This window comes from Phodopus roborovskii, unplaced genomic scaffold (assembly GCF_943737965.1).
Source record: "Phodopus roborovskii unplaced genomic scaffold, PHOROB, whole genome shotgun sequence".
Lineage (NCBI taxonomy): Eukaryota > Metazoa > Chordata > Mammalia > Rodentia > Cricetidae > Phodopus > Phodopus roborovskii.
The window spans coordinates 10,115,222-10,141,535 of NW_026126459.1; the positions used below are offsets into that span (position 1 = coordinate 10,115,222).

General features: G+C 48.7%; 1 protein-coding gene across 1 annotated transcript in view; it reads left to right on the forward strand.

Moving 5' to 3' along the window:
* Positions 1-26,314, forward strand: part of Gramd4 (GRAM domain containing 4) — a 75,351-nt gene that overhangs the window by 26,733 nt on the left and 22,304 nt on the right. Inside the window, exons 2-3 of the mRNA XM_051189566.1 lie at positions 5,669-5,879; positions 13,680-13,800. Coding sequence (XP_051045523.1) covers positions 5,669-5,879; positions 13,680-13,800 — 332 coding nt within the window. The remainder of the gene's footprint in view (positions 1-5,668; positions 5,880-13,679; positions 13,801-26,314) is intronic.

Below are 26,314 nucleotides of genomic sequence, written 5' to 3' on the forward strand. Positions count from 1 at the left end.
TTAGTGTCCAATGGGAAAGAGGATGTGGTTTATCCTGGGATCTGTGGGAGAGCAGCCAGATAAGGAGGGCCGAAGAGAATAGCTGGGTCTCAGCTTGTGGGTCGTGGGTTATAGACCCGTGTATCCAAACTCAGACTCTGAATTCAGAGAGGAGCTTCAGCTGGAGGAAGGTGAGCCAGGGCTGCTCTCAGGCCAAGTGCTGAGACTGGCAGCCGCTTTTGTTTTCTTAGTCTAGGGCTTGGAAAGGGAAATAAAGCCCTTTGTGGTTCCCAAGTCCGGGGTTCTCAGACACTACCTCCTTTGTGTGTCTGGGAGCCATTCAGCAGCTTTCCAGTACAGTCCACGGTAACACTCCAGGGATCACTTGTAGAGAGGGAAGACTGGGCAGCTGGCAGGATGCCACCTGAGCTGGAGGAGCATAGAAAGCAGAGAGCACCCACCGTCCTCCCTGCTAGGGCCTGCAGATCCCTGCATCATCAAAGCCTTTGATGCCAAGCCTAGCTCTGAGGCTGGCAATTGCTTGTGACCTTGAAACATCCCCTGAATGGTTGTAGCTGGGGGTGTATTTAAGCAAGCTTCCTCCTAGATAGAGGTACAGTGATGGCCCAGCTGATGGCATGGCAGATTGCACTCTGAGTGTATGTCACTGCCTTGAGGGAGTCTGTGAATTAACAGAAGGCAGTGACTTCCAAGTGGCTCCTGCTCGTATGCACTCTTGAGCTTAAGAGAAAAGCACACTCCCTTCCAGTTCAGTTGGTCAAGGCAGAGTCTTGTGCAGCCTAGGGAGCAGTCTGAGGAGGGATGAAGAGGCCACCACAGAGAACCTAGTATCATGAAAGGAACAAAGAAAGGAGGTGTCCCATCTCAGTGTCCCAGTGCACAGAATTTGACAGGACAGGGGGAAAGGGTGTGAGGTAGCTGCATGGAGGGCTGGGGTGCACATGGGGGGCTGGGGTACATAGGGCTGTGGATGCATGGGAGAGTCCTGCTATAGGGAGAACAATCAGGCTATAGGCCGGAGTGTGACTTCCTTCCATGGCCTGGGAGTGATGCTCAGTTGTACATGGGGAGGTCAGAGGTCCTCTGGAGGATATATGGCAGCTGAAATCAGGGAAGCAGGTGGAACTTGAGCACAGTGTTGGCTTGGTGGGCAATGCTCTATCTTTTGCATCAAGACCCAGCTTTGGAGGGTGAGCAGACTTCCTCCTCTATAAGCCAGGTAGTGTATGGAGTTGAACAGTGTCCTTTGAGTCCATCTGGAAAAAGGGTCTTTGCAGCTGTTGTATAGCTATGGTCACCCTGGGGAGGTGTTCTAGTCAGCAGGGATACCAATATGAGCATGGCAGATGTCCCTTGCTGGGTCACATTTGCTGGGAAAGTCAGAAGGGACCTATCTTTGGTGGTGGCTTGAGTTTTGGTCCTTTGCCACTGAAGCCTGGCAAGTTCACCTTTTTGAGGGACCTCGGGGACATCAAAAGGAGAACAGTGGGACCAGGAAGAGGTCCTTGATGGGAGATGTCATTCTGTAAATATGTTTCTCATACTGGTTAATGAATAAAGCACTGTTGGCCAATAGGAAAGCAAGATAGGCTAGGAGACAAGGAGGATTCGAGGAAGGAGTAAGGAGGAGTCAGCATGTAGAGACCGGGCAGAGCACAATGCCAGCCCCTCTCCGGTAAGATGAGACCACATGGAAATACTTAGATTAATAGAAATGGGTTAATACTTAAGACAGAGCTAGCGGATAAGAAACAAGTAACCGGCCAACAACATTATATTTAATACAGAGTCTCTGTGTGTTATTTGGGGCTGGTGCCACCGTGGGATCAGGCGGCAGAGAAAAACCTACTCCTTACAGGTCCTCTGGTTGCCCTTGCTTGGGGAGAGTCTGTACTTCCTGGTTCTCCCTTCAGTGTGAACAGCTCAGCAGGACTTCGTGTATGGAGCTGAGCAGGTGGTGGCAGGCTGGATGCTGGGCCGTCTTTGTCCCCTCTCTTCATTTGCTTGATGAAGCTTAGTGGAGAACTTGGCCCTAGCTCTGAGGAACTCCAGAAGCTTAGACAGAGGAACCCACTTGAGGGAGCCCTCAAAGAGCCAAGAGCTTCATGTAAATCTATGCTTCCTGCCTACTGCAGCCTCTAGATAGCCTGTGCCCACCCAGGTGTGTGCCTTCCCGCATCCAGGTGCCCATGCCTCAGCATCTTGGCTGTCTCTTCCCACTATCCCTTCTCTGCAGCCTCTAGTGGGCATTCCCAGGGCTGGGCATTCCCAGGGAGGTCAGTGTCAGGTTGCCAACCCTCTACCTGCTTTGCTCTCTATCTTCCTTTCTTTTTCTTTTTCTCTGTCTTTTTATTTATGTGTGCACACACATGCTTGTGTGTGTACCCATGCAAGTGCAGAAGCCAGAGGACATCAGATATCTTCCTTTGTCACACTACTTTATTTCCTTGAGACAATGTCTGTCACTAAAACTAGAACTAGACTACTAGACTAGCAAGCTCCAGTGCATGTGGCTGAGCTTGTCTTTTCACATGGGTGCTAGGGATTTGAACTGGGATCCTCGTGTTTGTTAGCAAGCCCACTTACACACTGGGTTATCTTCCCAGGTCCTGATCTTAGTTTTCTCAGTTAAAGCCATAGTCACTGAAGTTCCCAGAAATGGGATAGGGAGGTTGTATTCATTGTGGGAAGGTGGTTGCAGTTTTACAAGACAAAGCATTCTAGGATGGATGGGTATAGTTAACATCACCTAATGCACCCTTAAAAGTACTTAGTATATTCTGTGGTATGTGCATCTTACCATAGTAAACAAATTGCTGGAACAAAGCCATTGGAAGGCACTGTGGGGCATTTGGAGAGAGACTGCTTGAAGCCACTCTTAGCTAGCACCCTGGTAGAGTTGTGTCTCTATTCATACCCATTAGCATAGGGTGACCACAGGTTTGTGGTGCTTTGCAGCTGGTGTCCTGTATGAAGCCATATTAGACATGCCACTGCCTCTGCCCTGTGCATGGCTGCTACTGATTGAGAGATTTCCAGTGAGGATCTCCACACACAAAGTGTGCTCCCTTCCTTTTGTATCGATGGTGGGATCAGATCCCACAAGGTGGAACACTGGCTTTGCAGACATTTGTGTTCCAGGATCCTAAAGTGCCTGCAGTATTAGTGTGTGTTGGTTTCCTGTTTGGTAACTTGGCCAGTTTTTGTGTGAGCTAGGAAGTGGTTCCTTCCAACTCCTGTTTAGTCATGCATCCCTGGAAAATGTGAATCTCTCTTTCACATAGGCTACCTGCGTTGCCTATTGCATTGTGTGTGCTTTTCCTTTTAAATGTGTGAGCTTATTTGGTTTTGTTTTTTACATTTGTCTAGTAGTCTATATACTTTTTTACTTTGCGAATTTATTTTTCAGTCTCTTAAAAATAGATTTATTTATTTTATATTAGGTATATGAGTGTTTCTCCTGCACGTATATGTGTGCACCATGTGTGTCTGCAGAGGTCAGAAGAGGGTACCTGATCCCCTGAAACTGGAGTTTCAGGTGGCTGTGAGCTACCATGTGTGTGCTGGAAGCTGCTCCCCCTAGAAGAGCAGCCAGTGTTCTTAACTATGTTGAACCATCTCTCCAGCCCCCACTTTCCATCTCTCAATGTAATTAATTTTCCCTTTCTGTGTAGTGTACTGTGTATGTTATGGAGTCTAATGTCTTGTCCCTTTGGTCCCCCTGCAAGTCATAGTTCTTGTGTGTAATATGTTTCCCTGTGGCTGGCACGTCCTCCCATCCTGAGTGACTCCTTTCCCCACCCACCATGGTACTTACAGCTGGGTGTAGGTTAGGTTCCGTTTCCTCTTGGTGGTCAGCACTTAGGCCCTCTGACAGGCTGCATGCCTCCACTGGTCTGCACTTAGGCCCTCTGACAGGCTGCATGCCTCCACTGGTCTGCAATTTAGAGCAGAACAAATTCTTTTCTTTCCTCCCCCCCCCCCTTTGATTTGTTTTCCTTTCTTTCCTGACAAAATCTCATGTAGTCCAGGTTGGCCTTGAACTTGCTATGTAGCAGAGGATGACTTTGAACTTCTGACCCTCCTGCCTCTATCTCCCAAATGCTAGCATGACAGGCATGTGTTACCACAGTGCTGGGGATTGAACCCAAGGTTCCATCATTCTAACAACTGAGCTATTCTTCCTTGTCCCCAGAGCAATTTCTGATACGTTCTGGCTTAGGTCTTATGTGTTCTACCATTAATGAGTCGTAGGCCTTGATTGCCAAGAAGAGCAGGAGCCTGGGGGCAGGCAGGCTTGTGTGTTCAGGCTGTGATTTATCTGTCCACCGAGGGCTTCCGTGCTGCTGCCCCAAACAGGAAGTTCTTCCCGCCTTGCTGCGCTGAATCCACCCAGTTCACTCCCCTGGTTTTCCTTGCATAAAAACAATCTTGTGGTTGACTGGGCCTAGGCCCAGGACTGGGGTCAGGCCCTCAGCATGTGTCATCTTGAATTCCCAGAATAATTTGGCCTAGCTGGGATAATTTCTATTTCAGAGGTAGACATCTCAGCTCAGAAGGGAGGTGAACGGCAGAGCAGGTTGGAGCCCAGGAGCACCATTGGTGCTATACCCTGGGGCTCCAGGGCTCTTGAAGATGTCAGAGCAGGGTCTGTGGGAAGGGCAGCCTGTGGGTCCTGACCTGGAGCTGTATGGTTGGAGCTGGGGCCTTCCTGCCTAGTCAGCCAGCCCTGCTATCGGCCTGGGAATGAGGCCAGCTGGACACTGGGGGAAAACAGCCCTTCCCCCTGCCTCCTGGGGATTTTGAGGGTTGTCATGGCTCTCCTGATCCAGTTAGGACAGTGGGGTGGAGAGCAGGCCTCCAGGAGGTGTCCATCGTTTGGTACACATTATCTGTTAATTTACATGAGCTTTGTATGAGGCACACAGTGTATAGTGTGACGCGTGGTACCAGCTTTTGCCCAGCTTCTATCTGAGTCCATTTCTGGGAGGGCTTTGTTATAGGAGCTGAGTCTCCAGGGCCAAGCCAGTATTTGATGGTGAAGGGGAAAGTTGGGCAGACAAAAGAATGGATAGAGCCCATCCCTGCCCATTTTTGTGCAGGGTGTCTGCAGAGGCAGAGGTGATGCTTGGGCCCAACCTTAGTGCTGTCCCAGACAGTATGCAACCTAGCTTTCAGGCTTAACTCTTAGCATTTTGGAAAGTGGTCAGCCTTTTCTGTCCCAGCTCCAGTTGTCCCTTAAGTCTATCACACTGTGGTGACCCACAGTGGACCCTCTGTGTTGGCCAGGAGGACTCTTCTGAGAACTTGGGCTTCCTTCTGCTTTGTGAGGACTTTGTTTTGTTTTTCGTGACAGGGGTTTCTCTGTAGCTTTGGAGCCTGTCCTTGAACTTGCTCTTGTAGACCAGGCTAGCCTCAAACTCACAGAGATCAGCCTGCCTCTGCCTCCTGAGTGCTGGGATTAAAGGCGTGTGCCACCACCGCCCAGCTATATAAGAAACCTCAGTAGCTGGCCAGGTCATCTGTAGTTGGGTGGTGGCTGGTCTGATGCGGTCTGGCCATTCATTGTAGAGCTGGGTGCTTACCATCAGCCTCGGCACAAGCAAGAACCAAACATGGCGGGGCAACAGGCAGCAGGCGGCCACTGACGTGTTTTGTTCTCTTGCAGGGAATCCTCCCGTCATGTCCAGGTGAGGCCGAAGAGTGCCGTGCTGAACATGCTCAGGAGGCTGGATAGGATCAGGTTCAGAGGCCACAAGAGAGAGGACTTCCTTGACTTAGCCGAGTCTCCAAATGCCTCGGACACCGAGTGTGGAGACGAGATCCCTCTGAAGACACCACGGCCCTCACCCCGGGACAGTGAGGAGCTCAGGGATCCTGTGAGTGTGTGCCAGTCCCTGAGTCTTTTACATCCTCTGATGTGGACAGCCAGGGTATTAAGCCCAGTGCAGAGTGTGGACATGCAAAGACTCATGCCTCATCAGGCAGTTTAGACATAGGCAGAGGCCAGTTCCCTGTCTCCTGTTGCCTGTGCACTACAACCCGCAGAGCCCACTGGGGCAGGCCCTTGCCTTGGTGGGACTTCTGTACCAAGCTTTGTCTAGAGGCTGCATTGCTTTGTCTTCTTTGCTGTTTTTTCTGGGTGTTTTGGAAACTTCTTATATAAACACAATGTTGTAGCCTGGCCTGACCCTCTTCCACCAAGGAACACTGGTGTAGGAGTGGGGCAGGGTGAAGCTGGTCTATAAACTGCTGGCACTCAGCTTGTCTGTCCATGCCAGGATGTATGTCACTGACTCAGTCACTGGCTGAGTTCTCATTAGCCCACACGGTGGTCAATGGCAAAGAGCTGTTTGTCCAGGTATCAGGTATCACTGGAGAATCTTAGCCAGGGCAAGGCTTTGGTGTGAACAAACCAAGGGCCCCTGCCTTCCAGTGCTTGCATTTCATGGGTGTGTCTGGTGGGGAGTCTAGTTGAGCTGGGCAAATGAGTACCTTGTATTCTTTCGTCTGGACGGGCCCCTTCGGTCTCAGGCTGGCTGTGGTGTGTACAGCTACTCAGTCCCCCTCCCTAGTACCCCAGAATCCTTGAATGTACTTGATGGCTGTTGGTTTTCCCTCTCAGCCCCTGAACCTTGTAATCTTTCTAGATGTGGCTGTGATCACTGGCCTTCCCCTAGCTCCTGTATTATTAATGCTTCATAATAGGGTGGTGACTGTATACTGCTCCTGACAAGATTAAAAATTTACTAGTGCTCCCTCCTGAGAGCCTGGCTGTGTACCCTATGCTGCCTGCTAGGTGGGTAGGGCCATTTGCCTTCCTGGTGTATTGGGCTGGTGCTGTTCCCAGAGTTCAAAGGCCTTGGTTAGTCCCTCAATTTTTGGTCTAGGGGTAGGTCAAACATCTAGCTTGGTGTGTCCCTTTTTTAAGGTGACAATAGAGAGCAAATAGAGGACAGAAAAACTGTATCTTGTCCAGTGCTAGTGTGGAGGTGTGCAAGCCACAAGTCTGGGTAAGATGAAAGTCTTTGGACTGAGGATCTCAGGGATGCTCAAGAATTGCATGCGCACACACACGCATAATTCACATGTATATACACACATGCATACATACATGTAAACAGAAATATACATGCACACACATATATGCACATGCACATATATATACATGCATACATGCACATACACACATCTGTACACACATGAACACCTGTGTGCTATACATGCACACACATACACACATGATACAAGATTTATGGTTCAGTGGCCAAAGGAACCATTCAGAGGCTATTCTCCTGGCTCTTGCTCTGTCTGCCCATCTGCGTGTCTAGCCAGGATTGCATAGTAGAGTTGGACTGGGCCTGGGCCCACTTACCCGAGTGTGCACATGTCTGAGGTAACATGAGGTTGTGTGTAGAGAAGAGGGTGGTATATGGGTTTCCAGAGAGAGGTACCCCAAGTCCTCACTTGGCCACTTGCCAACTGCAGGATCTAGCTAGATTGCAGTTAGAATTTCCTGTTATGCAGCCCGTAGGTGCTCTTAGCCCATGTGGCTTACCATCCTGTATTGTCTGGCCAGCCCTGAACCTCCTGCTGGTGACATAGCTAAGCCTAGAACTGACAGAAGATTCTGAGGCTGTGACAAACCCATGGCCACATGTAGGGTTGGAGACCCTCATGATAGACATGGGCTTAGGTATTAGTTGGTGATAGTTATATAGTAAGTGGCACATTCTTCTAGGCCAGGTTTTTGTGGCTACTTTGGGCAACATTGGTTTAGATTGGGACACCTGATATGTGGAGAGGGCAGTTAAGTGTGTGAACTTAAAATTTGCATATTCTGCCTTGCTTTTCTTGACATCCCAGGAAGAAGGTCCCTGGTGTGTATTTTAGTCCCCAGAGGTACCATGGTGGGTGAGTTGACCTTAGGCAGAAGAGAGCTGGCTCAGAAGGTTCAGGTGCTGTGCTAACTAGAGAAATAGGAGGGGAGCTTACAGGATATGGGGGTCTTAACTGGAGGCAGAACATCTTGATTTATAGGCTACCAGGAGTCCTTGCAAGGGAGGAACAGTATTGAAACTCATTGTTTTAGGGTGACTAGTTTGGAGGAATAGTTTGGAGCATGTGGGCTCCTAAGGGTGGCAGGAGAACAAGAAGGGACATGCCAGAGCAATGGTGCTAGTTGGAAGGGCCATTTCAGATGTGTAGGAAACTCCTTGTGAGGCAGGAGGGCCCCGAGAGGAGTGTTGACTTGGGAGGTAGGCTTGGCATCCTGGACTGCAGCTGAGAACTGCCGTTTGCAGAGGTCTTGCAAGGTCAGACCTGGGACTAGGCTCTTGTGGCTTTCGGAATTAGGGAGCCCTGTAGGGAAACCACTCAAGGGACCTGGATGCCAGGAATCATGGGAAGTCCCTGCTATGGGTTCAGCCCTAGCTTGGACACTGTGCAGAGTGCCAGTTCACTGGCTGCAGAGGGACCAGGTGTTACTGTTTGCCCTTCACCCTCCCCTCAGTACACAGTTTAAAAATGGGACATGTTGGTGTTTGTTCTGGGTGTGGTTTGAGGCTTAAATGAGGTTGGTAACTAGTTGGCCTGTTGTTACCATGCTGGTAGGTATTAGTACGTGTAAGCTAGTGGCTCAGAGGCTCCTCCCAGCCCAGGTCCTTTGCAGGGCTTTGGTCTTATAATCAGCCCTCTCCAGGGACTCCAGGTCAGTGTGCAGTGGTAGATAGCCTCCCATGCCTGTGTTGCTCCTTCTTGGGTGTGTGACAGCCCTTTGCTTTGTGCAGCCCCTGGAGAGATTAGGAACCCAGGCACCAGCACAAAGTTCCTCAGTGCTTGGTTGGTTTGATGCCAGCCTCTTAGCAGCACCCTTGTGGTGTTATAAGGGCCATTGTGTGAGTCTAAGTCAATGGTCTCCAGTGTATACTTTATATTGTGCAGCCTAAGAGGGACTGTGTGTGCTTTAATGGTCACTGGTAGATTCCCCAGCCTCAGCTCTGCCTACTGCCTACTGCTGTATCTCTGTGGCTTTGCATATTAAAAAAAATTTCCCCCGGGCAAGGTGGTATATGTCTTTAAGCCCAGAATGTGGGAGGCAGAGGCAAACAGATCTCCACAAGTTCAAAAACAGAGTATATGTATCTGTCTGTCTGTCTGTCTGTCTGTCTATCTATCTATCTATCTATCTATCTATCTATCTATCTATCTATCATTTATCTATCTGTGTATGCTCTTATGCTCGTTATGGCATGTGTATAGAAGTCAGAGTACAATTTGTGGGAGTTGATTCTTTCCTTCTACCATAGGATTCAAGCTCAGACTATCAGGCTGCAAGTGCCTTTACTTGATGAGCCATTTCATTGGCTGGGTATTGCCTATTCTGTACATTTTCCTGTAAAATGACTGGTACAGTGTGTGGCCATTGGTATCTGGCTTTTTTTCCTTTTTGTGGCTGAATAATGCCCTGTGGTTTGGTCTAGGGGTAGAGCTCAACAGTGGAGTGGTTGCCTAGCATGTGTAAGGCTCTGAATTTAATCCCAAGTGTATCTATAGCCTTAATTTTCTGGAGTGATCACATGTGTCTAATTCTAGCACTTGGAAGGCTAAAGTGGGAATAGGTTATATGTCAAGTATTGGGCCAGCCATGGCTACATAACAAGACTGTCTCAAAAATAAACAACAACAACAAATTCCTAAAATAAGCAAAACAAGCCCCAGGGTTTGGATGGACCCATGTTTGTTTATCCACGTATAGTCTAGTAGACATTAGGTTTGTTTACACTTTTGGGCTCTGACAAGCAACAGAACACCTGGGAATATAGTTTCTCACAAACATCTGTTTGCATTTGGAATCACTGGGTCTTGAGGAGGCTCTGTGCTTCTGAGGGACCCTATGGTGGTTTTCCTAGGTGACAAGGCTGTTTTCCATTCCCAGGTGTGGGGTCTGTGGATTCCCCTGGTGGAGGTGGCACAGACCCCCATTCATCAGCACCCTGTGGAGCTCTCTGAAGGGTGTTGAGCTGCCCCACTCAGCAGGCATCCATGCTTCCACTGTGGAATATGGTTCTGCTTCTAGTAACCTCCCCACTGAGGGACACTAGTACCCTCCAGCTTGCAGTATTGCTTGGTCTGTAAGTCACATGCCCACATAGGCCAGATCCCACTCCTATGAGGCAGTGATGGGGCCTCTAATGTCTGCTGAGAGCTGCCCTCCTCCAGACAGTTCATCCCTATGACTGGCTGACAGGCCCATGCTCCCTTGCCCCCACCCTGTGTGCTAATTCAGACAAAATTGACATCCCAGCTTGCCTGGGTTTTTATCATGAGAGAGATGGCCATGTTTATGTTCACTTTATTGTGTAAATTTACAGTGGTTTTGTCCCAGCCTTAGTTTGTGTCCAGGCCCCTGGCTTCCAGGTCGCTGTTACTCCTTCAGAGTCTGAGAAAGGGACAGTTAGGGAACCATGACACCTGCAGAACGATTCAGTTCAGAACTTCAGCACAGTACCCTGGGGCCTGGTCACTTGTCCAGGCCCCTTAGGCCTACCTTCACTGCTGCTGGGGTCAAGGGACTCCCCTGAGCCGTGGCTTCTTCTGTGCTGAGGCCACTGGAATCACATGACCCTCAGGCCAGGTGTGGGAATCCCATGCAGGGATGTAAATGAGTGCACACATGTATAGCTAGCTATCCAGAGAGGAGCTGGCTGCTTTTGGCAGGTTGCTGAGCATATCAGTTTGACCATTCTGTCCCCGCCCCCTCTGCCTTCCCTGCCAGCCTCCGCACCTGCTGCATGCCTGTTGTGTGGCTATCCCCGCTCCCTACCGGGAAGGTTGGCTTACAGGCTGGCAGGCCCTGCTTCCTCTCCAAGCTTCCTTCTTACTCCTATCACCTGGGATTCACCCTTCCTAGCCTGACACGCTGAGAATTGAGTGGAGTAGAGTAAATGGGCTGGTGGTGCTGACTGCCCTTAACATGGTCTGTGTTGTGTAGTGTTTGCCTCTTGTTCATGGGATCTTCTTGGCTATGTAACTCATAACAGTTACCTAACAGCTGGTTATCTACTGGGCAGGGCCTCACTTACCTTGCATGGGCTGTGCCTACTCCTATGGCTCCCCTAGGACATTTGCCTGACAAATGGGACAGCAGACTGGCCTGCGAAGCCCAACATAGTACTTGCACTGTAATCCTGCTGGTGCTGTGAGTAGAGCTAGTGAAATATTTAACAGTTTCCTTGTAGGGCTAGATCAGACTGCAGTCAGAGCATGGGGCATTTCTTAGCAATGAGGTGGGAACAAGGCTGTAGAGCTCCTGGGTTGCTGGATCCCATTTCAATTCAGCATTGATGACCTCCTTCCTAAAATAGGGCTTGTCTTAACGTGCTGGGGGCGGGGAGGCTAGGTGTGACTCAGTCACACAGAAAATGAGGAGAACTTGGAGAAGGTGCAGAGACAAGAAAGCCAGAAGAGATGGAGACAAAGAAATCAGGGTGCACATGCTAGAACCAGCCTGAGTAGAAACCCTGAGAGAGCATATAGTTGCTTCCCCTTCAGGAGGTGGTGAAGCCATGGGAAGTCAAGAAGGGGCAGAGTTAGGAATTAGGTGCTGGCCAGGACCACTGGCCCAGAGCATCTTACATGTGTCCTGATTTTTGCATTTGAGATTGTGTGAGTTCCAGGGTCCCTTCATGTACATCCACTTCAGGCATCTGATTACCCATCTGCCTTTGATGTGCCAGGGGCTAGTTGAGACAGGCTTGGCTACAAGTTTGATAGCCTATATAAGTGGGGTCCTGTACACAGGCCACTGCACAATGAGTCTCAATAGCCTCTCTTCTGACTCTGTGTGTTTAGTTTGGAGTTGACTGGGTCTGAGCCACCTCTGGACAGACGTCTGCCTGGTGTTTCTGGGCTTGGGGTCATCTGGTTTCCTACCTGACAGTGAGCTTTCTTAGGGTCCACTGCTGTGTGACTTGGAACACAGGTGGGTGCATGTCCTCTTTGGGAGTTTTCTTGTCTTGGACAGGGGTTTTGGAGTGCCAGGGTACTCATGAACTCCCAACTCTTCTAAAAAGATGCCTCTTAGCGGGATTTCATCTGTCAGCATTGGTCTGGAGATGGACATCCATAGGGCCCTGTGGATAGACTGTACAGCAGAAGTTATTGTGCCTTCAGCCATCCCAAGCTTTCACATGTTACTGTACCAAGGGACCTGGTTCATAGCCCATAAACCTGGTAAAGACAGCTGGAAGTACAGGCTAGGTGCCCAGGCAGAGTATCCATGGACTGGGGGGGCTTTGTGTGAAGTCTCTGCCAGCCCTTCACTCAAGGCTATGGCCCCTGAAGGGTAAACATATCCACAGCGCTACCCCAGCTGTCCTGTGGCCTAAGAGAGGTTTGGGGGCCCAGGCAAGGTGGTCAGGTCCCCTCTATTGCTTGCAGGGCTCTGGTGTGCCATTTTGCTATGTCAGTAGCAGAGTGCAGCTGTGGAGATGACCACATGAGTTACCACTGTAGCCTGGGAGGCTGCACAGTGCCGGATGGGGTTCCTTTCTTTTTGCTGTGGTCAGCAGGATGCATATCCATGTCCAGCACTTATGGCATTGGCAGTGGAAGCTGCAACTAGTCAGTCCTTAGGGCAGTGGTAGAATTTGCTCTCTAGGGAGCCTACAGGAAGGACCTGGTGTGGAGTGTGTTCATCTTGGTTCCTCATAGGCCTCATTTAGAAGCTGTTTTTCCCTTCTGGTCTACTCAGTGTGGGATACCCTTGGACTTCCACTAGGAGGTAACTGCTTTGGTTGGGTTATAGTTATTCCAGGCATCCCGACCAGGACAGTGCCATGATTTTTCCCTCTGTAGTACCACAGTCAATGCTATCATTGAGAGGCTTAGTGCCTGAGATACATACTCAAGAGCTTGAGGCAGGTGGATCATGAATCTGAGATAAGTCTGGACTGTATTATAAGACCATCTCCAAAACAAATCGACAGAAATGAAGTTTTTAATACCCTTTCCATTTTTGAGCGGTTATGTGTGGTGTGCATGTTTGCACGTGTAGGTATGTGTGTGAGTGCATTTGCCATGTATGCATGTGGAGGCATGAGGTTGATGTCAGGGGTCATCCTCCATTGCTCTTCTGCTTTATTTACTGAGGCAGGATCTCTCAATCAAACCCAGAGTTCAGTGATAGTGGATCTTGCTAACCCGTCTTCCCTGGAGATTCCCTGTCTCTGCCTTCAAAGGCTGGAATTACCAGTAGGCTGCCATGCTCACCTGGCATTTATGTAAGTTCTGGGGAGCCGAGTTCTGTCTTTCATTTTGTGACAAGTGTGACAACCCACTGAACAATGTCCCCAGCCCTCACATAGGGTTTTGATTTTTGTGTTATTTCTTAAGACCTATGTCAGGTCTGAGGAGATACACACTGTCTGAGATACTGAGGTAAGTGGGTGTGCTAGTACACAGTTGTAGAACTCATGTTTCCTTTCCTTGTTCAGGAAGATGCTCTTGGAGGTCCTAGAGCCATTATATTTGACCGCAATATACTTTTCCTTGTGATCTGTCTGCACTAAAGGAGGTTGCGGCTGCCATCCCAAGGCTCTGGGCCCCCCTAAAACCAATTGGGATCGGGCAAGGCTGCTTTAGCATAACCCTCTGAACTCTTAGTGTTTCCCTTCCAGGCTGGTCCAGGGACCCTCATCATGGCAGCAGGTGTCCAGGACTTTAGCAGGACAGAGTTTGATCGGCTGAACGAGATCAAGGGTCATCTGGAAATCGCCTTACTGGAAAAGCACTTTCTTCGTGAGTACAAGAAAGTACTTATGGGGGAATGGGTCACAACTATGAGTGGGTCAAGCCAGAGATGCTATGGTGTGGATTTGGGACAGGTGTGTGTAAGCACAGTTGTGGGTGGGGACAGGCCTGTGCCAACATTGGTGTGTGTGGGGATAGGTTTGGACCAGGAGGAACGTGGACTTGGATGTTCCCCCCACATGACACTTTCCTTCTGAACATGTGCCTGTTGCCTGCTGCCTCACAAAAACCAGCCATAGCCTGTGATTTGCAGATAAGATGCGGCAGCAGCTGGAATCTGGGAAAGCAGTGACCTCTATCCATGAAAACTGAGTTGATTTCAGTGACTCAAACACAGAATTTTCAGAGCTTCTGTTACCTATTGTTCTGCTACCTATTGGGACTTCAGGAATATTTTGGGACCCCGTTGTCTGTTGGCCTTCCCTTCATGGTTCTATTATGTACTGGGGCTATGGGAGACCCTTGGGACCCAGTTATCTGCCAGCCTTCCCCTCATGGCTTCTGCTGGCCAAATTTTGACCTTTGGAGTAAGGAGGAGGTGAACATGAGTTTTTGGAGTCACAACCCAATAGCATCTCATGTTTGGTCTTTCTCTTAATTTCCTTGTCCTTCTGGTCTTACAGGTGGGTAAACTGAGGCATAGATGACTAAGTCATCCTACTATGTGGCCAGAGTAGTAAGAACTTAAGCCAGCCTGGCTAGCTCCAGAGCCCATGCTGGTGGCCCCAATGCATGACAGTGTTGTCACAGCTAATACTCTTCAGGAGCTGAGGCTGTTGAGAAGCAAGTACAGGAAGAGAGCATCAGTCCTGCTTGCCCAGAGCTGGTCACTATATGAGGCAAGTCTAGGCCAGTGGCAGGGTGTTCCCCACTGTGAAACAATTTGAAGGTACAGTGTGGAACCAGCCAGAGCCCATAGAGATGAGGAAGTGGGGGGGGGCTCTAAAGGTGATGGTTCATGAGGAAAAATGTCTGAAGGGCATACTTGGCCATTCCGCTGTAGGACAGCATTGTTGGCATCCTAGGATTGTTCCCACAGTTCTTTTCTCAGTGTTGCTCAAGGAGCTGTCTTATCCACTCTTGGTAACTGTTAAGGCATTTACCCTGACAGTGTAGAGGCACCTCTGAACAGTCAGTTCTTTTTGTCTTTTTGTAATTATGAAAGATTTTGAATATACACAGAAACAGAGCAGAGTGTGTGTGTTAGAGGCGCCTGTTGACTTTCACACCTGCTTCTCAGAAGCGGATTCTAAGCCAGGCTGGCTTTTGCCCCTCCCTCCCTGGGTGTGTTGGGCAAAGCCCAGCCAGCACTCTATCGCTTCATCTGTAAATATTTTAGTAGATAGCTCAATATGTTTTAATGACAAAAGCTGAGAGACCAAGATGGCAACTAGAACAACAGACAGCTTTTCTTTGATTGCATCAGAGACCGACTGGAGCTCGGATTTCCCCGATAGGCTCATGGTTTTTTGACAACGCTGAATTGATACTCATCAGGGTCCGTGGGTGGGAACGGCTGGTGTGTCTCCTCAGCCTTTTGGTGCCTTCTCTTTCTATTACTGCCATTACCACAGGTGGCTAGCTCACCAAGGCTGGAACTTCCCCACCTTGACTCTGTAAATAGTGGCCTGTGGACTCCCCCTTCTGCCACGCCTCTCTCATAGTGGTGGCTGTGGTTGGTCTCGGGGGCAGACCTCTGATGGTATTGTTGTGTGTTGTTCCAAGGCATCCTGTCCCTGATATCACGGCAGTTGCTAAGTGCAGTCATTGAAGGGACTCTCGCCAGCCAGAACATGGCAAACATGGCCCTGACAGGCCTTGCCCTTCTCCCCCATTCCCTCTGCCTTGCTAAAAACCATTACATTTCTTAATGGATTATATTTCTTAAAGCTAGCCACAAAGGTCTATTCCCCTTCTTTGGCCACTTCCTCCTTCTGAGACTGACTACCAAAATCCAGCTATCAAAGTATTGAAGTCCAGCAATCAAAAGCCCCTTTGGCTCACCTAATTAATATGTCCAATTAGCTTCCAAAATCAGATGAGATATGACACATTTAGGGTGATATGGCTGTAGACTAATATAGCCAATCAAAATTAAGCACCTCATCCTAACACAGGGTTTCCCCCTTTACCTTTAGAAGCTGTTGTTTGCCTATGGGCCGTGTGTGTCTCTATCCAGAGGCAGTTCTTTGTTGTCCCCTCCCCCGAGGACAGATGCCTTTGGCCCCTTCTCCCTTGTTCCCTTCCTCTTCTCCCTATTCTCTATCTCCTGTCTTTGTCTGTCCTGTCTTTGTCTTGTATTCCCTGCCCTATGTCTCTCTGGGGCAGATAAATCTCCTTTTGTGCTGAGAACTTGGTTTTGTGGTGTCCTGAGCTGATACTGATCCTCCATCATTTCATCAGATTTTTCAGACTGGTCGTTTTTTGTATGTCTATAGTTCTTGCTCCATTGATTAACCCACACATTTCTGAAAGCAAATTTCTCTTTGCCTCTGATTACCTTGAAGTGTCGTTCACATGGGAAAGACAGGATGCATGAATTTCCTCTCTTTGTGTCACAGTTTTAAATATGTATAGAATACTTTACCTGAGACCAGAGAGGATACCTACTCTGCTGTGTGTTTTAGAACTGTGTCATCAGGAACCCCAGTGACAAAGCGTGATCATAGGGTTATGACCTGTATATGTGCTCAGAGTCCTTCCTCTGGGCTGTAGATGCCTCAGCCCTTGGCTTCTTAGCCTGCTCACAATGGGACAAGATGTTCGAGCCCTCTGACAAAGTACTTCCTGTCCCGGTGTTGGAATTAATCATTTTTCAAGGCAATTCTGGTCCTTTTCAGTGGAAGTAATTTTTAGATGACAACTGAAGGTTATAGGGTGGTCACTATAGCTGACAGTCCTCATTTTTTGGCCATTACAGTGACCAGGGCTTGGACAGTATGAGTTCAGACAGGTAACTCTGTAGGAGCAGATGTTCAGGACTCTTGGGTGTCTTTACTGTCGTCAACTCATAATGATAGTCTGGTTCTCAGAGGCAGGCAGCACCAGCCTTACTCAGTTGTTTTACCTCACAATGATATATGCAGGTCTCGGGACCAGCTAGACAGGGTGGTACACACACTTAGGAGCACACAGGAGGCAGAGGCAGAAGGATTGTGGAATTGGATGCCATCCTTGGCTATAGAGCTAAACCCTGTCAAAACAAACACTCAAATCTACTAATATCCCAGTGTAGCAGAATGCACCTTTAATACTAGCTCTTAGGAAGCAGAGGTAAATGGCTGTGAGTTAGAGACCAGCCAGAGCTACACTCTGTCTCAAAAATAAAACAAAATGTCAATGCCACTGCCAAACTTGGGACCACTGAGCCAGTCTGTGTTGGATTATGCTGTTTTTGCCCCCAGGAGGACATCTCACTACAGAAGTATCACTTCCTTCAATGGAATGCCACTTGCAAGGTCCCTCCCCTTTATGGTCCTGCCCTCAAGGACAGCTTCATTTGTTCCTCCCACTCCTGTGTTTTTGCAAATTGCCTTAGTTTTGCTTAAATTTATTTTGACTTTATTTCAGACTTAGAAGAAAGTTGCAAAAATAGCACAAAGAAGTTCTGCATGCTTTTCACATAGTTATTCCTCAAAGGGTAACATTTTGCCACGCTTATTTGTCAGTCAAGCTCCCCTTCCCATCATTGAACTATCTATACGTTTATATATATGTGTGTACCTCCACCCATTCTTTTATCTTTCACCCACGTGTCTATCCACCTCTCATCTGTCTGTCCATCCACCCACATATCTATCCATACACCGCCCACATATCCATCTATCTTTCGTCTGTGTACCCATTTCTCCACCCACATCCACCCATCTCCCTCCACTTTTCCATCCATTTATCTACACATCCATCCATCTCCTACTTACCTATTAATCCTCCCACCTACATATCTATCCATCTCTCTCACCCAGCCACACATCCATCCACCCACATCCATCTCTTCCCACCCACTCACCCATCTATCCATCTCCCATCTATCTACCCATCCATCCATTCATCCATCTGTCCATCTATCTATTTATGTTTTTTTTTTCCTGACCTGCCTGATGGTCTGTTTCAGACACAGTGCTTCTGAGTTCTGAATACTCTGCTGTGCTCCCAGAGAGCAAGGCTATTCTCTTATCTAGCTGCAGTGTGCAGCAATCAAAACCAGGAAATAATGTCGTTATGCCATTATCCGGTGTGAGACCTTATTGCAACCTCACTACTGTCTTATTAATGTTCTTTATAGCAAAAGAAAGTTCTGGTCATGAGCAGCCTCTTGAGGCTCCTTTTCTCTGCCTTTGTTTCCTGAACCAGGCATTTTTCCAGGCATGCAGGTCAGTTGTCCATAAAATGGGCTTGGGTATAGATGTCTTCTATTGCTTTAACAGAGACTCAGGACGTGTGGTTTTTGTCCTGAATGTCACAGACATGATGGTATGTCCTTAGCACTAGTCAGGAAGTATAAGATATCGTTTCATCTCATTCTGCAATGCCATGAGTTCCTTGTCAGTTCCTTTGTAGCTATATAAAAATCATTGCATGGGGTGGGGGGGGGCTGTAGCTAAGGGCCAGAAAGCTTGCCAAGCATGCTCAAGGGAGGCCCTGGATCCCTTCTGCAGAATTGGAAGAGGAGAAAAACACCCAGTCAAAAAAAAAAAAAAAAAAAAAAAAAAACTGTTCACATTAGCCACTAGGGATGCTGAGGCAGGAGGTCACCTGAGCCCTGGAATCCAATGCCAGCCTTGGCGACACAGTGAGACCCCATCTCAAAAGCATATAATACAGAGAGGTTTATCTGGCTACACTATCAAGTTATATTCAGAGAACTTGGGTCCCCCTTCCATCCTCCAATTGTCTTCTAATTTACTAATTTCTTCTACTGATTTTTGTGTTTGGTTATACCTTCCCCGGTCAATAAATGTTAGCATATTCAGACTTTGTGCACACTGGTGTTCTGTTCTGGCAGTCACTCTAGGCTGGTACCAGAGATAGTCCCTTGTCTGTTTTCTGTCCGTGTCCCCAGTCTGTGTGTGGCTAATTTCCTAATTGCCTGTTGGTGACTGATTATACTATCCCCGGCCTTCTATACTGGGTATTAGTAAGATGCAGCTCTTCCAGAGCCATCTGTACCTTGTGGATGGGGAGGAATCTATTTTTATACCCCAGGCTTGATGCCTTAAGTGTAGTGGGTGCTGAGTGACTGAAGAAATCATAGAAAAGCCTGGCAGAGGTGGAGTTTACATAGAGGAGCCTGTTCCTCTGCCCAACATGGCATCCATCACAGTTCCCAAGGTAATTCAGTGTTAGAGAGTCTTGAGACACACAAATAGGTTTTGGCTGTTACTCAGCCTATATAATGTATGCTGCCCTGCTCATTCCTGTTCCTCTTGATCTGTAGGTGGAGAGAGCTGCAGGCTGGCCTTGAGACTCAAGTGTCCAGCTCTTATTTCCTCCTTTCCCTAGCAGCTCAGCATGAAGCTGTTTAGGGCCTTGGCTCCATCCGTAAGTGCCTAAGTGATTAATGTTCAAATCCTGGTTCAACTCTTGGTTGTCCTTTCTCTCTGACAACAGACTGTCTTTCTTCACTGAGGAGAGAAATAGCCCAAGTGCACTATAGGTTTCTTCAGTGATTAAATATTGAAAGGTACAGATGTTCCCAGGAGGAAATGACATGCTATGAAGGAGGTACAATTGAAATGTGCCTTAGCTACAGCCCAAGGCAGGGGCCTAAGCTTGTTAAAGACCATAAGTGACTGAATGGTGTCCATTTCCAGCGAGTCTAAGATATGTTTCACTGGATCATCACTTGTTGGACACAAATGCATTCCCTTCCAAGGTTTCTATTAACTGAGTGTTTATTGATCACTTGCTGCATGCAGGCTCTGAGAAATTGCCAATGTTGCAAAGCATGTGCACACAGCCTCCACTCCAGGGCAACTTGGCATGGAGTTAAGTTTTGGAGGGGAGTGTGCTTCAGGCCCTTCAGGGGCCTCTTTCTTATGGATCAAACTCCCTTCTTCTGAGTTGACACCTCCCTGATCAGGCTAGAGGAGAGAGACTCAGACTCCCCTGGGGGCTGTGCCTTGTCTCTGGCCACTGGCACCTACCTATACAGTGGTGTAAGTGGTTTCCCGGTGGAGGCAGCCAGTGGATAGCAGCGATTTCTGAGTCATGTGACTCATAGGGAGGAGGTCTTTGTTCCAAGACCCTTGATACTCCTGGAAGCTCCTTTCCTGCTCACCGCATGGTGGGGCTAGAGTGGCTTACCCTTGCGCTGTGGGAAGACTTCTAGAAGAAGCTGGTTGGGAGACAGGTGGTGGCCACCTATTTTTCAGGGCATGAAGGGCAGTGCACCTTGCAGCACAGGGAAGCCTGGGGTAGCCCATCCAGGTGATTGGAGATGAGCAAGACTGCCTCACTGTCAGGCTTCAGGAAGCAGAAAGCTCAGAAGCCACCAGTGTGCTGCCGCTGCCAGTGTTCTGAAGAGTTGAGGCAGTCTTGAGACCAGCTGCAGACAGAGCTTGGTGTATCATTGTTCAGTGTTCCTAGACCCACTCCTCCAGACCTAGGCCTGCAGCTGTCTTGCTTTAGGAAGAAGAAGTCAGAGATGAAATGGGGATAGATGACTGAGATGAGCTAGACACGGGTCCTACAGATACTTTTTCAAGGGAAAAAAGATGAAATTGGCCCCTAAGGAAAAGTAAAGCTCTGACCCATTAGGCCTATAGTTTCATATTTATATGTCTGGAGGCTTGGCTTAGTGCTTTCCTAACATATGTGAGGCCCTAGGACCTATACCCAGTATCAGGATGGGGAGAACCCCAATAGTTTGCTTTTCTAAATCATTTCTGTTGCCTAGGAAAATATACTCTGAAGTTTTCATTGCAGTTGAGATATTTGGCTCTAAGACTTCTCACTGCCCAGGACAGAAGATCTTTGAACACAGGGTCTGAGCCCATTCACCAAACCCCTGGCCTCTGCCTCTAGCTCATATTTTAGGAAAAACTCAAATACCCTGGTGCTGCTCCCAGGGCCTGGACTCCTGCAATATTGGTGTGAGATGGTAAAGTCAGAGGCTATACATGCTTGTCTGTTGTGTCATGCTGAGGGCTTCATGCCCCAGATCTGGTAGAGTGCTTTAGGCAATGACAGTTGATTTTCATGGGAGTGTTCCAGTCAGGAGCCACTGTCCCATCTCTGTGACCTCTCTGTGGACTTCCATCCTGCCCCATGAGCACAGTGTCAGCTCCCAGGGCCATGAGAGGGTATCATTTCATCCCTGCTTCTGGGTGGCATGACTAAGGTCCTATGTTTGCAGTGGGAAGAGAAGTGACTTGGGCCAGCAGCCCTCTATCCTCTGCTGCCCCCAGTAGTCCTCCAGTGGGAAGCCTCATTTGGCAGAGACTCTGTGGGGTGTGTGGTATAGCCCTGTGGGGGACAGCTCAATAACCTGTCCACACATTGACATTCACCAACTGGACTTTATGGGAAGGAGAGAAGGCAGCTGCTGCCTCATCTGTATGGTCCCAGAGCCTGGCAGCTACAGGGTATTCAGTACACATGTTGGTGGATGGATGAATGGATGACTCAGTAGATCGCTGGCTGTATCAACTAGTGGTGAGCACACGGTTGGAAGGGTGGGTAATGGGATGAATGAATAGATGGATGGAGGCACTGCCCTACCCCAGGCATGCCTTTCAGCACATCCTTTGGAACCTTACTAGCACCTCCCTAAGCCAGTCTCCTGCAGTGTTTGGTCCCAGGCAGTTCCACCTTACTACCTTGGCTCCCCAGCACATGTACCCAATCAGAGCCTCTGGGGCTCATCTCAACTTGCTGGTGATGGGATATTCCTTCCTGCCTCACTGTACTAAGGAGAAATCCAGTATCTAGCAATGAGCTTGATGCTCTGAGAAGGTCTGGCTGTTGGTGCATGGTTGGAGAGACATATCCACAGAATGTGGAGTGAATGGAGCAGATACTTAGAAAAATTGTGTAGATGGGTTTTTGTCTACATGTATATTTGTGTACCAAATGCATGCTTGGAGCCCATGGAGTCCAGAAGAGGGCACTGGATCCCAAAAACTGGAGTTACAGACAGTTGTGAGCTACCTTGTATTTACTGGAACTTAAATCTGGGTCCTCTGGAAGAGCAGCCAGTGTTCTTAGCCATTGAGCCATCTATCTCTCCAGCCCTTGCCCTTCTCCATCCAGACCCTGGCAGACATATTTGAATATTCACTTCTCTCACCCCAGTGGTAGCCAGGGCCTCTGAGTCCAGCTCTTGAGCATCAGAGGTAGCATGCCATCTTAATCCCCTCATCTTACACTGAAGGGTCTGGAAGCCAGCCATTCTGAGCAGTACTTCTTCCTGGAATCCCATTTCTTTTTCTTTATTCCTTTCTTATTTTGTTTTATTATTTTTGTGCATCTAGGAAAAAAAAAAAACACCTCAGGGCACCACACCAGTCCTATAACTGACTTACAAACATTCAGTAACATACCATGCCCAAGCAGCAACTTGTCATGTTAGAGTGTGAAACGCCCAGAACTTGGCCGTGCGTTGCCTGATTGAAGGAACATTAAACTTGGTGTTGACAGTTCATCATGCAGTAAATGTCACCTCTGTGCAGAGCAATGAATAACACGGTGATAAGTAAGCACTAGGAAAACATGCAGGCTGTGGTGGACACACACAGCTAGACACCCTCCTAGTGGAGTGGCCAGAGGAGAGAACATCACACAATCACACAGCTGCTGCATCTCTGGGGCCGACAGTGATATGCTCTGAGCTCAGGGTCCCTTGGGGAGCATAAGGCATTATCTTTTAGAAAGGTTTTTCAGGATAACTGGAAAGGGAATTGGGCTGTGAGAAATCTGTCCCGGTGCCCAGGTGTGCAGGCCAGCCTTGCCAGGGACAACAGCTTCCTCTTTCCCTGTGGGTGGCTTCAGTGTGTGTGCTCTAGCTGGGTGGGGACAGATTTTATTTAAGGCTTATCATTTTATTTTATTTTATTTTTTACCTCTGGCTGAGGCTGGGCCTGTTGTATCTTGTGCCAAAGGGACTCCTGCTTGAGAGATGTGCTTTTGCAGGTTTAAAAATAGCTTTGAAGTTGTTTTCCTTCCTTGTGCGCCAGTAGCCATAGAGGCTGTGCAGCCTGGGCAGGTTGTAACCAGGGACTGACTTGAGTATTTCCTCTATTCCTCTTGAATCAGAGTACTGAGAGGGAAGATACAGGTTCCTTGGGGTCAAGGGTCCATGAATCACCTGCTCTTTGCTTTCCAGACTCCAGGGAGGCTGAAGCCTGGACCAAATGGATAGACAGGTGGCCCAGCTGTGCCAAGCCCCCATGGCTTTTAACACACGTGCTCTGTGAGGCATGCTGTACTGTACCAGGTCCCTCTGGCTGCACTATTGAGTTCTTTTTGCCTCTCTGCTTTGGAAATGACTGGCAGTCTCCAAATGGGATTGGGTAGGGGGACCAGAATGTCTCTTCCTTCTTAGGTTCCCTGAAGGTTGCTATCACACGTGATATGGCATTTTTAGATCCATGTAGATGTAAGGGTATACCTAGACACACAGAAAAGGTCCCGTGGCCTTCTCTCTCTTTACATGCATTTTTCTGCCTCAACAGCTTTTATGTGGGTGGGAATTGGGGGTGGACCTTGTCCCTCAGGGACTGTCCTGGTTCCCTCTAGCCCTGTGCATCTGAGTCGTCTTGCTTGCCTTCCCAGTAATTGGGTTGCTGTGTTGCTTGCATGGGTGTTATGTGAGTAGAACTCTTCTTTTGAGGTACACCGTTGGGACTTAGTAATTGGGGAGCCTAGCTAATCTTCAGCAGGTGTTCTCACTCTCCTGGCCTTCTGCAGGCTTCATGGCCATCTGTGTAACCTGGGTCATTTCAGGGACCCTAAGAAGGAAGTGTCTGAAGTCAGTTAAGGCCAGTAATGGGCCCTGTAAGAAAAGCTGGACCCCGGGCTTGGAGCTGTGCCACACCATTGGTAGCATGTGACAAGCAGTCTCACAGACCCTCTGCATTGACTCTGTGCTCTAATGTACAAGGCTATGGCTTTTGCCTAAATCCTCACTTGTGACTTAGACACAGGCCCCATGGCTTCTTTGCTAAACTGAACCCCCTGTGGAAACTGGGGGACAGGATGGTCAGCCAAAGCCTGGCCTCTGAGTTTGTATGCATCTCTGTCCTCAGACAGGGGACACAGGAGATCAGGTGTCCTCCTGTTTTACATCTCAGGGTTATGTGAGCATATTATAGGATGGCACTCCTGTTGCCGCTGGTGAAGTCCTATCCATTGGTTCCTTTCATTATTGGGTTTTGAGAAAGTCTGTGTAAACATTCATTTTCTGGGTTGACTCAGTGGGTGCTGGGGAGTCCTGCTTCTGTGTTTGGGGACATAATTGGAGATGACAAGAGAATAAGGTGGGAGGACTCTTCTAGTTGGGGGGAGTCCCTACACTCAGGAAAGCCATTATGCTCACTGAAGGAGGGCTTTTTGTTTGATGATGTTCAGAATGCTGCAAGGCTGGAAAGACCTCTGGGAGCCTCTGTCTACTGGGGACTCCTTTGCCCTGTATTATTATCTCAGGGGAGAACATGGTAGCTAGAATCTTAATTCCCCAGGAGTATTCAATTCCTAATCCCTAGAACCTATGCATGTGACATGACATCTGACTGAGTTGTCAGCCTGAGGTAAGAAGATCCTAGGTTATCTATGGGTACAGAGCAGTCACCAGGAGGAAGCTGGGGGGTCACATGGAGTTAGGTCAGCATGAAGTCACTGCTCTTTGGGAATCACCCATCAAGCAAAGCTTGTTTCTCTGGAAGATGGGAAGGAAAATATGCCCAATCTTTGCACCAGCCTCCGGATAAACTGGGACATTGACACTTCTGCTCTCACCCAGAACACCTGTTTGATCTCTTGGCCTTTAAAACTGTAAGATAGTGGCTGTGGTACTAAGTCAGAATGTGATATTAGCAGCCATAGGAAACAAATGCTTAGATATCATCCTATCCCTCACTCTGTGGAGACCTTCACCTCCTGACTAAGGGGTCAGGGGGCACATATCTCCATGGACTGCCATGGGTGGGTCTAGCCTCTGAATAGTGGAGGTTATCTTAGAGTCTGAAGGAACCCCAGAGTCATGGCAGTGACAGGCTTACATTGCTGGGCATCCAAAGAAAGTTGTGACCGCTAACAGGCCACAATCAGAATTCCAAGGCCTGAGGATAGAAACTGGCTGCCATGGCCCTTATGGTCCTAAGAGACTCCACTCCATGGGGAGGTTGGGCGAAGATGGCCTTACAAGCAGCCAGCTCAGCGCTTTCTGCTTGGCAGGCAATCAGCCTTCCCCCTGCTCCTCCTCTAGGAGGAGCAGGAAAAACCGATGACTGGGTTTGTATTGCTTTTGTCCTGTGGAACGATGGGCCTGGCCAGCACTGCATCTGACCTAAATGTGTCACGGTAGGGTGGAAGCTGGCCCACATTACCCAGACATCGGGCCTCATCATTTAAGTTGCAGAGAGAGGGCTTTGCAGGGAGCCATTAGCTGAGTTTATGGAAAGAAAGGCTCAGAAATCCAGCTGGTTCTACATGCTTAGCTCTCTGCACCATCAGGAAAAAGTGCAAAGCCTCCGGAGCTCTGTTGGGAACAGACAGACTTGACTTGCTAAATTGGAAAGGGCTGCAGTGGACCTGCTCCTGCAGCAGAGCCTGTAATGGCTGGGGAGGGCAGGTGACATGGAGAGCCCAGCACAGAAGAAGCAGTTGTACTATTGCAGGGCTGAGCTTCCCACCCTTGATGTCCTGGGGGGCAAGAGGTATTTGTCAGGGATGCACTAAGAAGTCCTCAGCTCCTTTAAGGGGGCTGCACACATGCCCTTCCACACTGGCAAGAACGTTCTGTGCACCCCCTCACCTTGGGAAGGGGTCTCAGAAAGTGCCCGCATCTGTCTCAGCAATGCTAATCATCTGCCATGAGTGGAATATAGTGATGAGCCTTTGTGATTTAGTGACACCAGGAAGACACAGACATTCAGGGGAGGCCAATTAAGGAAAGCCTAATTTCCTGTTCCTGGCTGAGCATCATACAGTGGAGAGAGAGAGAGAGAGAGAGAGAGAGAGAGAGAGAGAGAGAGAGAGAGAGAGAGAGAGAATTGCTTTGATCTTTACTTGGGCTGGGATCTAAGAAGCCATGGGATGGTGGGGGTGGTGCTCAGGTGACCTAGTGGGAAAGTATCAGGCCCCCCAGCCTCAGCCCTCCTCCCTCAGTCTACCCCACCCCACAGCAATGATATAAGATTTCCCAGCCCGGTTTATCCTGTGCTAGAAGCATCGTCTGTACAGAAACAGATATGGGAGGTAGGGATGCTCTAGGCTGAGTCTGCTCACACATCTGGTTCTCTTAATTGATTTTTTTCAAAGATTCATTTGTTATTTTTATATG